Source organism: Pipistrellus kuhlii, unplaced genomic scaffold (assembly GCF_014108245.1).
Source record: "Pipistrellus kuhlii isolate mPipKuh1 unplaced genomic scaffold, mPipKuh1.p scaffold_m20_p_50, whole genome shotgun sequence".
Classification (NCBI taxonomy): domain Eukaryota; kingdom Metazoa; phylum Chordata; class Mammalia; order Chiroptera; family Vespertilionidae; genus Pipistrellus; species Pipistrellus kuhlii.
In genome coordinates, this window is record NW_023425552.1 from 276,579 (window position 1) to 290,419 (window position 13,841).

The following is a 13,841-nucleotide window of genomic DNA, read 5'->3' on the forward strand; positions in this document are numbered from 1 at the left end:
CTGGGGACACTCAGCCTGCCTATTTCACAGATGGGGAGACTGAGGCCAGCCAGGGGGCGGGGCTTACCCAGAACCCCATGGTGGGGAGGTGGAGATGGGCGGGTACTGTCCTGTCCCAAGGCAGGAGTAAAAAGAGGTCAGAGTAGGGGAGGGTGGGAGCAAGGGGGAGAGATCAACCAAAGGACTTGTGTGCATGCCTGTGGGTCTAGCCAGCGGCCCCGGGCAACAGGGGGGTGGGGGCATGCGTGATGAGGGGTTTGGGATGGGAATGGGGGGGGGATGAGGACAATTATGTGATACCATAATCAATAAAATTACTATTATTTTTTAAAAATATATTTTATTGATTTTCCACAGAGAGGAAGGAAGAGAGATAGAGAGCTAGAAACATCGATGAGAGAAAAACATCGACCAGCTGCCTCCTGCACACCCCCTCCAGGGGATGTGCCCACAACCAATGTACATGCCCTTGACGGGAATCGAACCCGGGACCTTTCAGTCCGCAGACCGACGTTCTATCCACTGAGCCAAGCCGGTTTCAGCCATAATCAATAAAATTTTAAAAATTAAAATTAAAAAAGAGGTCAGAGGCCGACGCACCCGGAGTTACCCCGCCCCTTGCTGTCTGTCTGTCTGTCTGTCTGTCTGTCTTCTGGGCCTGCAGCACTAACGCCCCCTTCTCCCCTCGCCCCCACAGCGATGCCCTCCTAGCCCCGCCCAGGCATGGAGGGCTTCATGGACTCGGGGACCCAGACGGACGCGGTGGTGGTGCTGTCCCTGGCGCAGGCCGCCGTGCTGGGCCTGGTCTCGGAGAATGAGCTCTTTGGCGCCACCATCAGCGCCGACGCCTTCTACCCGGACCTGGGCCCCCCGGAGCTGTCATCGGCGGCGGAGTCCGCGGCCTCTTCCCTGGGGGAGCCGGGCCCCCAGGACCCCGATGTCTACCAGCTCGCCTGCCACGGACGCGGCCTGGAGGAGCCGGCGGCGGCGGAGGAGGAGGTGCTGGAGGTGGAGGCGGCCTTCGAGAAGCACACGCGGCGGAAGACACGGCCACCGGTGCGCCTGGTGCCCAAGGTCAAGTTTGAGAAGCTGGAGGAGGAAGAGGAGGAGGAGGAGGAAGTCTACGAGGTGTCTGTGTCCGGCGGCTGCAATGACAAGGACGCAGGCCCCGCTGAGGTCCCCGGCTGCGAGGCCCTGGTGCAGAGCAGCGCCGTCAAGATGATCGACCTGAGCGCCTTCAGCCGCAAGCCCCGGCCGCTGCGGCCCCTGCCCCGCGCCCCAGCCCCGCGGCCAGAGCTGGACCTGGCCCCCTACGCCCCCCACTTCCCCGATCCCGCCCGGGATGTCGTGTACCCGGAGCCCGACGCCTTGCCCTTGACCTTGACCTCCGAGTGTGGCTTTGAGCCGCCGCCGCCTCCTCCGCCGCACCTGGCCCCGCTGGGCGACCCCGAGGCGCCCCCCGCCTCCGCCGCCACCGTGGGGTCCCCGGAGGCCCTGAAGCCCGAGGAGGGGGGCTTCGTGTGGCCGGAGGCCGGCGAGCTGGAGGCGGCCGCCGGCTCGACCGCCGATCGGCACAAGAAGGCCCAGCTCGACCGGCTGGACATCAACGTGCAGATCGACGACTCGTACCTGGTGGAGGCGGGCGACCGGCAGAAGCGCTGGCAGTGCCGCATGTGCGACAAGTCCTACACGTCCAAGTACAACCTGGTCACGCACATCCTGGGCCACAACGGCATCAAGCCGCACGCATGCCCGCACTGCGGCAAGCTCTTCAAGCAGCCCAGCCACCTGCAGACGCACCTGCTCACGCACCAGGGCACGCGGCCGCACAAGTGCCAGGTGTGCCACAAGGCCTTCACGCAGACCAGCCACCTCAAGCGCCACATGCTGCTGCACTCCGAGGTGAAGCCCTACAGCTGCCGCTTCTGCGGCCGCGGCTTCGCCTACCCCAGCGAGCTCCGGGCCCACGAGGGCAAGCACGAAAGCGGCCGCTGCCACGTGTGCGTGGAGTGCGGCCTGGACTTCTCCACGCTGGCGCAGCTCAAGCGCCACCTGGCATCCCACCAGGGCCCCACCCTCTACCAGTGCCTCGAGTGCGACAGGGCCTTCCACTACCGCAGCCAGCTGCACAACCACATGCTCAAGCACCAGAACGTGCGGCCCTTCGTGTGCACCGAATGCGGCATGGAGTTCAGCCAGGTGCACCACCTCAAGCAGCACTCGCTCACGCACAAGGTACGTGCGCCGTTCTCGCGCCTCCCGGGTCTCCCTCCGCCTCCCCCTGGCTCCGCCCTCGCCGGTCCTACAACCCAGGGCTTCCCGAAGGTCGTCCTAGAGGCGGTTCATAGACGAACAGTTCTTATTTATTTTTTAAAATTTGTTGATTTTCTACAGAGAGGAAGAGAGAGGGATAGAGAGTTAGAAACATCGATGAGAGAGAAACATCGATCAGCTGCCTCTTGCACACCCGCTACTGGGGATGGGCTCGCAACCAAGGTACATGCCCTTCACCGGAATCGAACCCGGGACCCTTCAGTCCCCAAGCCGGCGCTCTATCCATTGAGCCAAACCGGTTTCGGCTATTTATTTTTTTAAAATATATTTTATTGATTTTCTTCAGCGAGGAAGAGAGAGGGATAGAGAGTTAGAAACATCGATGAAAGAAAATCATCGATCAGCTGCCTCTTGCACACCCCCTCCTGGGGATGTGCCCACAACCAAGGTACATGCCCTTCACCGGAATCGAACCTGGGACCTTTCAGACCGCAGGCCGACGCTCTATCCACTGAGCCAAACCGGTTTCGGCACAGATGCAGTTCTTACGTATTTATTTTTCTTGATTTCGGAGAGGTTTCGGGCTGGATCCCCAGTGTGGGGTGTGCGGGAAGGCAGCCGATCCATGATTCTCTCTCATCACTGATGTTTCTCTCTAGCTCCCCCTCCCTCCCTCTCTGAAATCAATAAAAATATGTTTAAAAAAATTCTCGGGTGAGGACTAATAAATAATAATAATACGGCCCAGCCGGTCTCTGCCCAGTCAACCCTGCAGGGCTTCCTGGAGGCAGCGGCCCTGCCCGGCATCCTAAACAAGCAGTGCCTGTTTGGAACAACCCCCCCCGCCCCGCCCCCCCAAGGGAGTCATTTCCCAGAAGCTGTACAGACAGGCGCTCCGACCCTCTCTAGTCCACACAGAGGCTGTGCCCATCCTGTGGCCCTAACCACTGCCCCACCCCCACCCCCCAGGGCGTGAAGGAGTTCAAGTGCGAGGTGTGCGGCCGGGAGTTCACGCTGCAGGCGAACATGAAGCGGCACATGCTGATCCACACGAGCGTCCGGCCCTATCAGTGCCACATCTGCTTCAAGACCTTCGTGCAGAAGCAGACCCTCAAGACCCACATGATTGTACACTCGCCCGTGAAGCCGTTCAAGTGCAAGGTACCCGGCCCGCCGGCCCCGGGGCGGGGCCTGTCCTCTGGGCGGCCCCGGATCAGCAGGACTGGCGGGCACATCTGTATGCAATGCATACAGTTGGCGCTGGTTGGGTGCAACTGCCCGGGCTTCGGGGAGATGGAATGGGGGGGTGCGGTTCAGATCTTACAAGCTGCTGAAGTTGTTTTACGAGAGTTGGGGAGGGGGATGTGTGTGAAAGTCAAGGTGCAGCTACAGGGAGAGAGATTTGGTGCAGTAGGAGATCCGAACTTTCGATGTTAAGAGAAATTGTCTTTTTTTAAGATACATTTTAATTTTTTAAAAAAATATATTGATTTTTCACAGAGAGGAAGGGAGAGGGATAGAGAGCTAAAAACATCGATGAGAGAGAAACGTCGACCAGCTGCCTCCTGCACACCCCCTACCTGGTGCCCGCAACCAAGGTACATGCCCTTGACGGGAATCGAACCTGGGACCTTTCAGTCCGCAGTTCGAACGCTCTATGCACTGAGCCACACCATTGTCCCAGCTCAGGAACAGTGAGGTGCGAGGAGGCTTAGGTCTCTGTCTCTCGGGCCTCTGGGGTCACATAGGAAAGAATGAAAAACCAGGGCTTGACCGCAGTGGGTGGGACTGCAGCCTGGCCACAGAGGTGGGCGGGGGCGTGGCTTCTGGAGGGCGGGGGCGTGGCTTCTGGATAGATGGGGTGTGGCTCCTGTAGGGAATGGGCCCGGCCTCTGGAGGGCGTGGCTTCTGGAGAGACGGGGCGGGGCTCCTGGGGTGGGGCGTGGCTTCTGGAGGGCGGATCCCCCGTGGGCTGACGGTGCCCCCGGCTGTGTTCCAGGTGTGCGGGAAGTCCTTCAACCGCATGTACAACCTGCTCGGCCACATGCACCTGCACGCGGGCAGCAAGCCCTTCAAGTGCCCCTACTGCTCCAGCAAGTTCAACCTCAAGGGCAACCTGAGCCGGCACATGAAGGTCAAGCACGGCGTCATGGACATCGGCCTGGACAGCCAAGGTGGGTGGGCCACGCGCAGCGGACGGGCCAGGAGTGGTCCCCTCCCGGCACACGCTGGAGCCTCCTGTCCCGTGAGGGGAGGCGGCGGGGGGAGGCTGGCCAGGCCTGAGACCTCGCTGGGGTGGGCGCAGGTCTGGAGAGGGGGCCCCCCGGAGGGCCCGCGTGGCGACGACGGGATGTTCATGTATGCTTCCAAGGAGCTGAGCGGGCTCACGTAAAAAACAACAACAACAACAAAAAAACGATATAATAAAGAGAACGCCGTTGATTGAGTGCTACCTGTGTGCCAGGCCTTTATTAACGCACGTGACCCCGAAGGCGAGGTGTTACCGATGTGGGAACTCGAGGACGGAGGGGTTAGGTAACTCGTGTCAGATCACCACACGCAGGAACGATACTTTAATTAATTAATTAATTAATTAATTTTAAAATATATATATATATATTTTATTAATTTTTCACAGAGAGGAAGAGAAAAGGATAGAGAGTTAGAAACATCGATGAGAGAGAATCATCGATCAGCTGCCTCTTGCACCACCCCTACTGGGGATGTGCCCGCAACCAAGGTACATGCCCTTGACCGGAATCGAACCCGGGACCTTTCAGTCCCGCAGGCCGACGCTCTATCCACTGAGCCACACCGGTTTTGGCAGGAACGATACTTTATCTCATGACTGAGAGATGACGGGAAATAAAGGGGCGGGGAAGGGATTCTCAAATGAGAAAGTGGCAGCTGGAGAGGGAAGGGACAGCCAGGTGCACCATGGGAAGCCTGGCGGGCAGGCAGAAGGGAGCGCTGAGCTTCCCAGCAGCCAAGGCGAAAAGGGTAATGGTCCTCCCGGGAAGTGTGCTTCCTCATTCCCTCCCAGCGGGAGAGGGAGAGCCTGCTCGCCTTTGCTCTGTGAAGCCAACAAGAACATTCTAAGAATTCACAGGCCAGCGGGGGTGGGGGGGGGGGGGGGGGGGTGTCCCAGGCTTCGTCCTGAGCCACTTCTTGGGGAACGGGTGGGTGGAGCTTGCCCTTAGACTTGAGGTTCTCACAGAGCGGGGAGTTAGTCCCCGAGGAATGTCTGGCTCTGGTTCGGTTGTCACACCTGGGGTGGTGCTTCTGGCATGGGGCTGACAAAGGCTGGAGCTGCCGCTGAACACCCTACAGTCCACAGGACGGGGCCCCCAACAATCAATGACAGCCCCAAATGTTGGTGGGGCTGGGGTTGAAAGCCCCGCCTTAGCCCTGGAGGCCACCCTCCCAGGGTCCCCAGATCATACCCCAGGCTTCCCCCTTTCTCTCCGCGCTCCCCCCCACCCCACCTCCATGACTCCCTTTTTTTTTTTTTTAATATATATTTTATTGATTTTTCACAGAGAGGAAGGGAGAGGGATAGAGAGTTAGAAACATCGATGAGTGAGAAACATCAATCAGCTGCCTTCTGCACACCCGCTACCGGGGATGTGCCCGCAACCACGGTACATGCCCTTGACCGGAATGGAACCTGGGACCTTTCGGTCCGCAGGCCGACGCGCTATCCACTGAGCCACACCGGTTTCGGCGTGTCTGGTTCTTGTTCCGACAGTAAGAGCATTAGAATGAGATTTCAGCTGGATACAATGACAGGAGGCCTCTTAGCGTTCCTGCCTCCTCCTCCTCCTCCGGGTTAACCTCTCCTGGGTGTGTGCTTGGCCCGGGGAGACCACTGGGTAGAGCTGGCTTCAGGCACAAACGCTGGCCCCCCTGGCCTGGGCAGCTCAGCTGGCGAGAGCATCCTCTCCCACCACAAGGTGGCGGTTCAAACCCCACAGTCAGGGCACATGTAAGAAGTAACCCGTGCCGAGACCGGTGTGGCTCAGTGGATAGAGCGTCGGCTTGGGGACTGAAGGGACCCGGGTTCGATTCCGGGCAAGGGCATGTGCCTTGGTTGCGGGCATATCCCCGGTAGGGGGTGTGCAAGAGGCAGCTGGTCGATGACTCTCTCTCATCGATGTTTCTGACTCTCTGTCTCTCTCCCTTCCTCTCTGTACAAAATCAATAAAATATATTAAAAAAAAAAAAAGAAGTAACCCGTGAATAAGTGGAAACAGCACGTCTATGTTTTTCTCCCTCTCAAATCAATAAAATTTTAAAAAAATAAAAAGAAGCATCCATGCTACAGGAAGTCAGAGGAAATGGGGTCCCCCTCCCCCGCCCCCCAGCCGGTGGGTGAAATCAGCAGCTTTGCCGGGTCCCCTTAAAAGCTGATGCACCCCTCTGACTGCCCTTTGGCCTCCTCACTGGGGTCGCTGTGAGCACTCGCACTCCGATGTGTGTGCCGTGAAGTGAGTGGTGATGCTGAGACGGGACACAGGGCAGCCAAAGGGGACGGATGGGAAACATGGCAGAAAAGAAATAAGCTTAGTGGCTTAGGAGAGACGGGAGAGGCAGGACCAAGAGGCCAAGGCCAGGCCTGTCCCCTCCCCTCCCCTCCACACACCCCCCCACACACACACACGGGGCTCCGATCTGATGATCTATCAGAGTAGCCACCAGCATCTGGGGACGCTTCTAGGGGGTCCTGTGGGAACACCGCCTGGGAAGTTCTTCTTTTGGAAACGCCCGTGGTCGGCAAACTGCGGCTCGCGAGCCACATGCGGCTCTTTGGCCCCCCCGGAGTGTGGCTCTTCCACAGAATACCAGGGTATGGGCTAGACTATTTTGAAGAAGTGGTGTTAAAAAAAAGTTTAAGTCTTTTTCTTTTCTTTTTTTTTTTTTAGTTAAAATTTTATTTTTTTAATTATTTTTTAAATGTTATTTTATTGATTTTTGTTACAGAGAGGAAGGGTGAGGGATAGAGAGTTAGAAACATCGATGAAGAGAGAATCACCGATCAGCTGCCTCTTGCACACACCCCCCACTGGGGATGTGCCCGCAACCAAGGTACACGCCCTTTGCCGAAATCGAACCCGGGACCTTTCAGTCCGCAGGCCAACGCTCTATCCACTGAGCCACACCGGTTTCGGCTGGGCTAGTCTATGTTGAAGAAGTGGCGTTAGAAGAAGCTTAAAAATCTAAAACATGCGGCTCTCCAAAGACATGTCAGTCGTTGGTTGTCCTGTGGAGGTTTGGCTCTGTGGTCGAATGAGTTTGCCGACCGCATGCGCTTCCTCTGGGGGCCGCAGGTCCCAGAGGCGGCCTCGGGGGCTAACTGTGCCCCTGTCTTGCAGACCCCATGATGGAGCTGGCGGGCGCCGACCCCTCGGAGCTGGACGGCCAGCAGGAGATGGAGGACTTTGAGGAGAGCGCGTACGCGTACGCGGGCGTGGACGGCGGCGCCGAGGCCAGCGTGCTCACCGAGCAGGCCATGAAGGAGATGGCCTACTACAACGTGCTCTAGCGGCCCCCGGAACCGGGTGAGGGGGGCCTGGGCGTGGGGGTGAGACCCCCAGGAGTCACCACTAGGGACTCGCAGACCAAATGGATGAACCACTGGCCTCGGCTGGGAACCGGACCCGGGCCCCAGGCCCTGCGGGAAAGGGAGGGTGGCAGGGACCCTGGTCTGCGGCTCCTGGGCCTGCCTACTGCCCTGGGAGGGTCGGGGACAGGGACAGGCTCTCAGGTGTCCCCAGGCCCGCAGTGTCCCGCAGGGCCAAGCCGATGGCTCCTCAGGGGGTCCCGACACTGGAAAAAAGGATCGTGGAGCCTTGTTCCCCTCCCTGCCTGCTTCTTAGGGATGTTGGGGCTCCCGGCTGGCCAGCACTGCCCACCCCTTACCCATGAGCCCCCGGGGCTGGGCCCCCCCTCCCCCACCCTGCCCCCCGGACAGCCAGGCAGGGCCCCGCCTTCTACCTCCCGGTGCCTCCCCGGCTCCCCCTGGAGCCAGGGGCACGTGCGGCCCCATCCTGGCCGGCGGGACAGCAGGGTGCAGCTCACCCCCCCCCCCCCAGCAAACGCCTTCTCCAGCCCACCCCCCGCAGGCCCCTTCTTACCGCCCGGAGGTGGGTGGAGTCCCCCAGTTCTGTCTTAGCCGGGGCTCCACACGGTGTCCCCGATCGATCGGGGCCCCCGATGTGAGCTGAGCCGGGCACCGTGAGGGGTCTCTGAGACCCCCCCCCCCAGGAGCTGCCCGGGCTGGGGCCGGAGCATTCGTCTTATTTAAGGGGTCACCGTGTCCCTGCTGAGGTCGGGACAGCCCCGTCTGCAGGGCCCCCCCGAAACAGCCACATTTAAAAAGGAAAATGAAGACCATAGAGAGAAAGGAGATTTTTTTTTTTTTTTTTTTTTTGAGCAAATGGGGGACTTTGGAAGGTAATTGATTTTACGCTTATAACCTTTCTAATGGAGGCCGTTTTCTTTTTCCCAACGGGAGCTTCCTTACGTGCTGTGTGGGCGCTGTGCCCCCATCCGAGAACTTTGTCCTGGCCTGGCGGACCTCGGGGGCTGCGCTCCGGCCCTGGGGGCCCAGCTGCTGGCAGGGAGGCTCAGGGGGTGCGTGGGGAGGCAGGAGGAGGCCTGGGGGGCAGGCCCTCCACCCCCACCCAGCCCCTCGCTCTGACCCGCTTCCTCCCGGGCCCTGTCCCCCGCCGGCTCCTGCCCCTGGAACCGGAGGCGGCAGGCCCCTGGCAGGGCAATGGCACATTCAGGAACCGGGGGCACCCAGACCCCTGCCCTCTGTAGGGAGAGGCGGGCAGGGCTGTCCCCGAAGGCCCAGAGGAGGTGAAGCCACCAACGTCAGCCCAGGAACCAGGTGCGGGGACAGCTGGGGCTGGGAGAGCACTTTGCAATGCAGCCCCTGTGCCCAGGTGGGGGGGGGGGGGGCGGGCCTCGGGGTCAGGCCGCCCGGGGCCCCTCCTTCTCTGCTGCAGCTCCTGCTAAGCAACAGACGAGACGTTGGGGGCCACGGGGGCCCCTCCCCAAGCCTGGCTCTCCAGACCCCCCGCCCCCCGGCGCCCCGGCGCCTGCCACGATGACCCTCAGGTGGCAGTGACCCCATCACTGTAGAGACGTTTTCTCCTGCTGAGACGCATCGTTCCTGAAAACTACCTCTTCCCACGACGTCTTTCTCCCCTGGTACCAAAAAGAACCCCGTACCTCTCCTCCTCCTCCTCCTCCTCCCACTCCTCCTCCTCCCTCCCTCCTCCTCCTCCTCTCCTTCCTGCTTCCTCTTTTTTTCCCTCATCTTTCCTTCCTCCTCCTCCTCTCTCCCTCCTTCTTCTTTCCCTCCTCTCTCCCTCTTCCTCCTCATCTCTCCTCCCTCCTCCTCCCTCCCTCCTCCTCCCTCCCTCCTCCTCCTCCTCCTCCCACTCCTCCTCCTCCCTCCCTCCTCCTCCTCCTCTCCTTCCTGCTTCCTCTTTTCTTCCTCATCTTTCCTTCCTCCTCCTCCTCTCTCCCTCCTTCTTCTTTCCCTCCTCTCTCCCTCTTCCTCCTCATCTCTCCTCCCTCCCTCCTCCTTTTCTCCCTCCTCCTCCCCTTCTTCCTCCTCCTCCTCCCTCCCTCTTCCTTATTTTTCCTTCCTTCTTCCTCCCTCCCTCCTCCTTCCCCTCCCTTCCTCCTCCTCCCTCCCTCTTCCTCTTCCTCCACTTCTTCCTCCCTTCTCCCTCCTCCTCCCCCTCTCTTCCTCCTCCTCCTCCCGCCCTCCTCCTCCTCCTCCTCCCCTTCTTCCTCCTCCTCCTCCCTCCCTCCTCCTTCCCCTCCCTTCCTCCTCTTCCTCCTCCTCCCTCCCTCTTCCTCTTCCTCCACTTCTTCCTCCCTTCTCCCTCCTCTCTCCCTCCCTCCCTCCCTCCCGCTCCCTCCGCCAGCGCAGTGGCCTTGGAAACCCGAGGGAGAAGGGCCAGGCCCCGGGCGGGCTCTCCTTCCCGCCCTCGGCCAGCGCGATACTTGAACGCCCGGCCCTGTGCCTCGGACCCGGGTGAAGCTAACGGAAGGGGGGACAGCACAGCTCGCCGCCTGAGCTGGGGGGGGGAGGGGGGGGAGGAGAGGGTGGTCTGCCGAGGCTCCTGTCCTCACCCCTCTCGCCCCCAACCTTTGCCAAGGAGGTGTGAGCGAGGCCCCTCGGGGGACGGGGAGACTCCTGGACGCATCCGACTCTAACTTATTTGACTGTTTAGCGATCCCACGCGTGCAGAGCCCTACTGTGTCATTTTATGTTCCTGTTCCAGAGAAAAGTTTACTTAGCAATAATTATAAATAAATGGATATTCTTTAGCGAGGCGGCTGCGGGTGCTTCTTCCCCGTAATTCTCGGGGACCTGGTCCTCCCCCCCCCCCCCCCCCCCCCCCCGCAAGGAACTCCTAACTGAGCTTTGCAGCCCGCCCAGCTGGTGTGGCTCAGTGGTTAAGCCTCGACCTATAGACCAGAAGGTCAAGGTTCGATTCCCGGTCAGGGCACAGGCCCCGTGCTGGTTGTGGGCCCGGTCCTCAGTCGGGGGTGTGCAGGAGGCAGCCAACCCGTGGTTCTCTCTCATCACTGATGTTTCTCTCTCTCCCGTTCCCTTCCTCCCTGAAATCAGTAAATATATATTTTTATCTATTTATTTATTTTTTTAAATATATTTTATTGATTTTTTTACAGAGAGGAAGAGAGAGGGACAGAGAATTAGAAACATCGATGAGAGAGAATCATCGATCAGCTGCCTGCTGCACACCCCCAACTGGGGATGTGCCCACAACCAAGGTACATGCCCCTGACCGGAATCCAACCCGGGAACCTTCAGTCCGCAGGCCGATGCTCTCTCCACTGAGCCAAACCGGTTTCAGCTATATATATATATATATATATATATATATATATATATATATTCTTTTTTAAAATATATATATATTTAAAAAAAAAAGCTTTGCAGCCCTGCCGAAACTGGTTTGGCTCAGTGGATAGAGCGTCGGTCTGCGGACTGAAGGGGTCCAGGGTTTGATTCTGGTCAAGGGCATGGACCTTGGTTGTGGGCACATCCCCAGTAGGGGGTGTGCAGCAGGCAGCTGATCGATGATTCTCTCTCATCGATGTTTCTAATTCTCTGTCCCTCTCTCTTCCTCCCTGTAAAAAATCAATAAAATATATTTTATAGAAAGCTTTGCAGCCCTACCCAGCAGGGGAGGGCTCTCTGGGGACCGGGGGAGACCCACACCATCCTAAGCACCCACCAGAGTGAACCCCCAGGCACCCCCAGGGAGCTGCTCCAAGCCCAAGCCGAGGGAGGGGGGAGGCGGGAAGGGGGAGGAGGCAGACCAGGGCCCCAGAACCCCCACCGCCTGCAGACAAGAGCAGCTTTCCCTCCTCGTCCACCTTCGGGGCCCAGGACAGAAGCCAGCCCACCGTGCCAAGCCGGGCTTCCGAGGCTGCGCGTTCTGGCTTCCCCCCCGGAGCTGGGCCTGTCAGAGGGAACATGCCAGCCTGTCTTCCCATGGCCCTGGGAGCCCATGGCAATGACCTAGGACAATGGTCCTAGGGACAGAAGGGGGTGCCAGTGCCTGTGTGTGCGCGTGCATGCGTGTGTGTGTGTGTGTGTGTGGCTACAGCCCATCTCAAAGCTACCAAGGTCCCCAACTGTTGGGTTTCGTGTGTCTCTGTGTGTGTGTGTGTGTGTGTGCATGTGTGTGCGTGCGAATGTGTGTGCGCGCGTGCATGTGTGTGTGGCTACAGCCCATCTCAAAGCTACCAAGGTCCCCAACTGTTGGGTTGTAGTTGCTCTGAGAGTCCCCCCCAACACGTGGGAAATGGACTCAGGACTGCCAACTCTTTGTTTATCAAATGAACATGGTACAGCCTTCCCCCGGACATTTTGACACCAAAAGCATGCTAGGGGGACAGCCCTGGAAAGGGGGTCTGTTTGTTCTAGTTTTGCTAACGAAGGGAGGAGGGGGCCCGGCCGGCGTGGCTCCGTGGTTAAGAATCAACCCACGAACCAGGAGGTCACGGCTGGATTCCCGGTCAGGGCACACGGCGGGACGGCGGGCTCCATCCATCCCGTGTGGGGCGTGCAGGAGCAGGTGATCCGTGATGCTCTCTGATCACCCATGCCTCTCTCCCTCCCTCTCTCTCTCTCTTTCTGAAATCAATAAAAACATACATGTAAAACAGAAAAAAAGAAAAAGAATTGAGGAGATGAACTCAGGTCCGGGGCTCAGTGTCCTGGACCCCACGGGGGCCGTATTCATACACCCAGCACCCAGCACCCAGCACCCAGAAGCTGTGAGTGGAGAACCAGAGTCGACTGCCAAGGCGAGGGCCTGTTTTCAGTACCAAGAACAGGGCAAGGGGCCGAAACCGGTGTGGCTCAGTGGATGGAGCGTCGGCCTGCGGACTGAAAGGTCCCAGGTTCGATTCCGGTCGAGGGCATGTACCTTGGTTGCGGGCACATCCCCAGTAGGGGGTGTGCAGGAGGCAGCTGATGGATGATTCTCTCTCATGGATGTTTCTATCCCTCTATCTCTCTTCCTCTCTGAAAAAAAATCAATTAAAAAAAATATATATACATATATATATATTTTAATATATATTTTATTGATTTTTTTACAGAGAGGAAGAGAGAGGATTAGAGTTAGAAACATCGATGAGAGAGATCATCGATCAGCTGCCTCTTGCACACCCCCCACCGGGGATGTGCCCGCAACCCAGGTACATGCCCTTGACCGGAATCAAACCCGGGACCTTTCAGTCCGCAGGCCGACGCTCTATCCACTGAGCCAAACCAGTTTCGGCAAAAATATGTATATATATTTTTAAAAAAACCACAGCAGACGGCTTTGTGAAGAGGTTTTAGTAGCTAAAGAACGGCACCACGTGTTCCGAGGCCATACCAATGACAGTATGCGGGACATACTGACGGGCTGAGGTAAGACACAGGGCTCCGCCTCCCATCCCCTCCGCCAGGGGAAACGCCGGAGACGGGGACAGACGTGTCGCTTATAAAAAGTGTCCCCCCCGCGAAAGGCCTCCTGAGGGGGCCCAGGCTCACCCTCCGTGAGTCCGGGGCCGGGGCCGCCTGGCCGGGGCGCGCTCACCGCCCTCCTACTTCTGGCCCAGGGCTTTGTCCAGGTTGTTCTTGATGGTGTCCAGGAAGTCCGAGGTGTTCAGGAAGTGTTCGTTGAGCTTCACGCTGCCAAAGAGGGCGAGAGAAGGCCGCTGGCATAAGGGGCAGAGCCCGAGCTTGGGCATCTTTTCTTCTTTTTAATCTACTTTTAATTGATTTTTTTTTACAAAGAGGAAGAGAGGGGGACAGAGAGCTAGAAACATCGATGAGAGAGCATCATCGATCAGCTGCCTCCTGCACACACCCCCACTGGGGATGTGCCGGAAACCAAGGTCCATGCCCTTGACCGGAATCGAACCCGGGACCCTTCAGTCCACAGGCCGATGCTCTATCCACTGAGCCACACCGGCTCCGACAGCTTGGGCATCTTTTTTTTTTTTTTTTTTTTTAATGT

At 58.6% G+C, this 13,841-nt stretch overlaps 2 protein-coding genes across 5 annotated transcripts in view; one reads left to right on the forward strand and one right to left on the reverse strand.

Moving 5' to 3' along the window:
• Positions 1 to 9,641, forward strand: part of ZNF710 (zinc finger protein 710) — a 52,465-nt gene extending 42,824 nt beyond the window's left edge. The window contains exons 3-6 of one of the 3 annotated variants that reach the window (XM_045573484.1): positions 698 to 888; positions 919 to 2,235; positions 3,244 to 3,435; positions 4,274 to 4,685. In XM_045573484.1, coding sequence (XP_045429440.1) covers positions 724 to 888; positions 919 to 2,235; positions 3,244 to 3,435; positions 4,274 to 4,666 — 2,067 coding nt within the window. In that variant the 5' untranslated portion in view covers positions 698 to 723 and the 3' untranslated portion in view covers positions 4,667 to 4,685. Of the gene's footprint in view, positions 1 to 697; positions 2,236 to 3,243; positions 3,436 to 4,273; positions 4,686 to 7,646 lie in introns of those variants that run through there. The other 2 variants (XM_036415598.2, XM_045573483.1) reach the window with 2 other exon arrangements.
• The window catches only part of IDH2 (isocitrate dehydrogenase (NADP(+)) 2), a 40,891-nt gene that overhangs the window by 10,326 nt on the left and 16,724 nt on the right, over positions 1 to 13,841 (reverse strand). The window contains exon 11 of one of the 2 annotated variants that reach the window (XM_045573489.1): positions 13,395 to 13,513. In XM_045573489.1, coding sequence (XP_045429445.1) covers positions 13,426 to 13,513 — 88 coding nt within the window. In that variant the 3' untranslated portion in view covers positions 13,395 to 13,425. Of the gene's footprint in view, positions 1 to 13,159; positions 13,514 to 13,841 lie in introns of those variants that run through there. The other variant, XM_036415612.2, reaches the window with a different exon arrangement.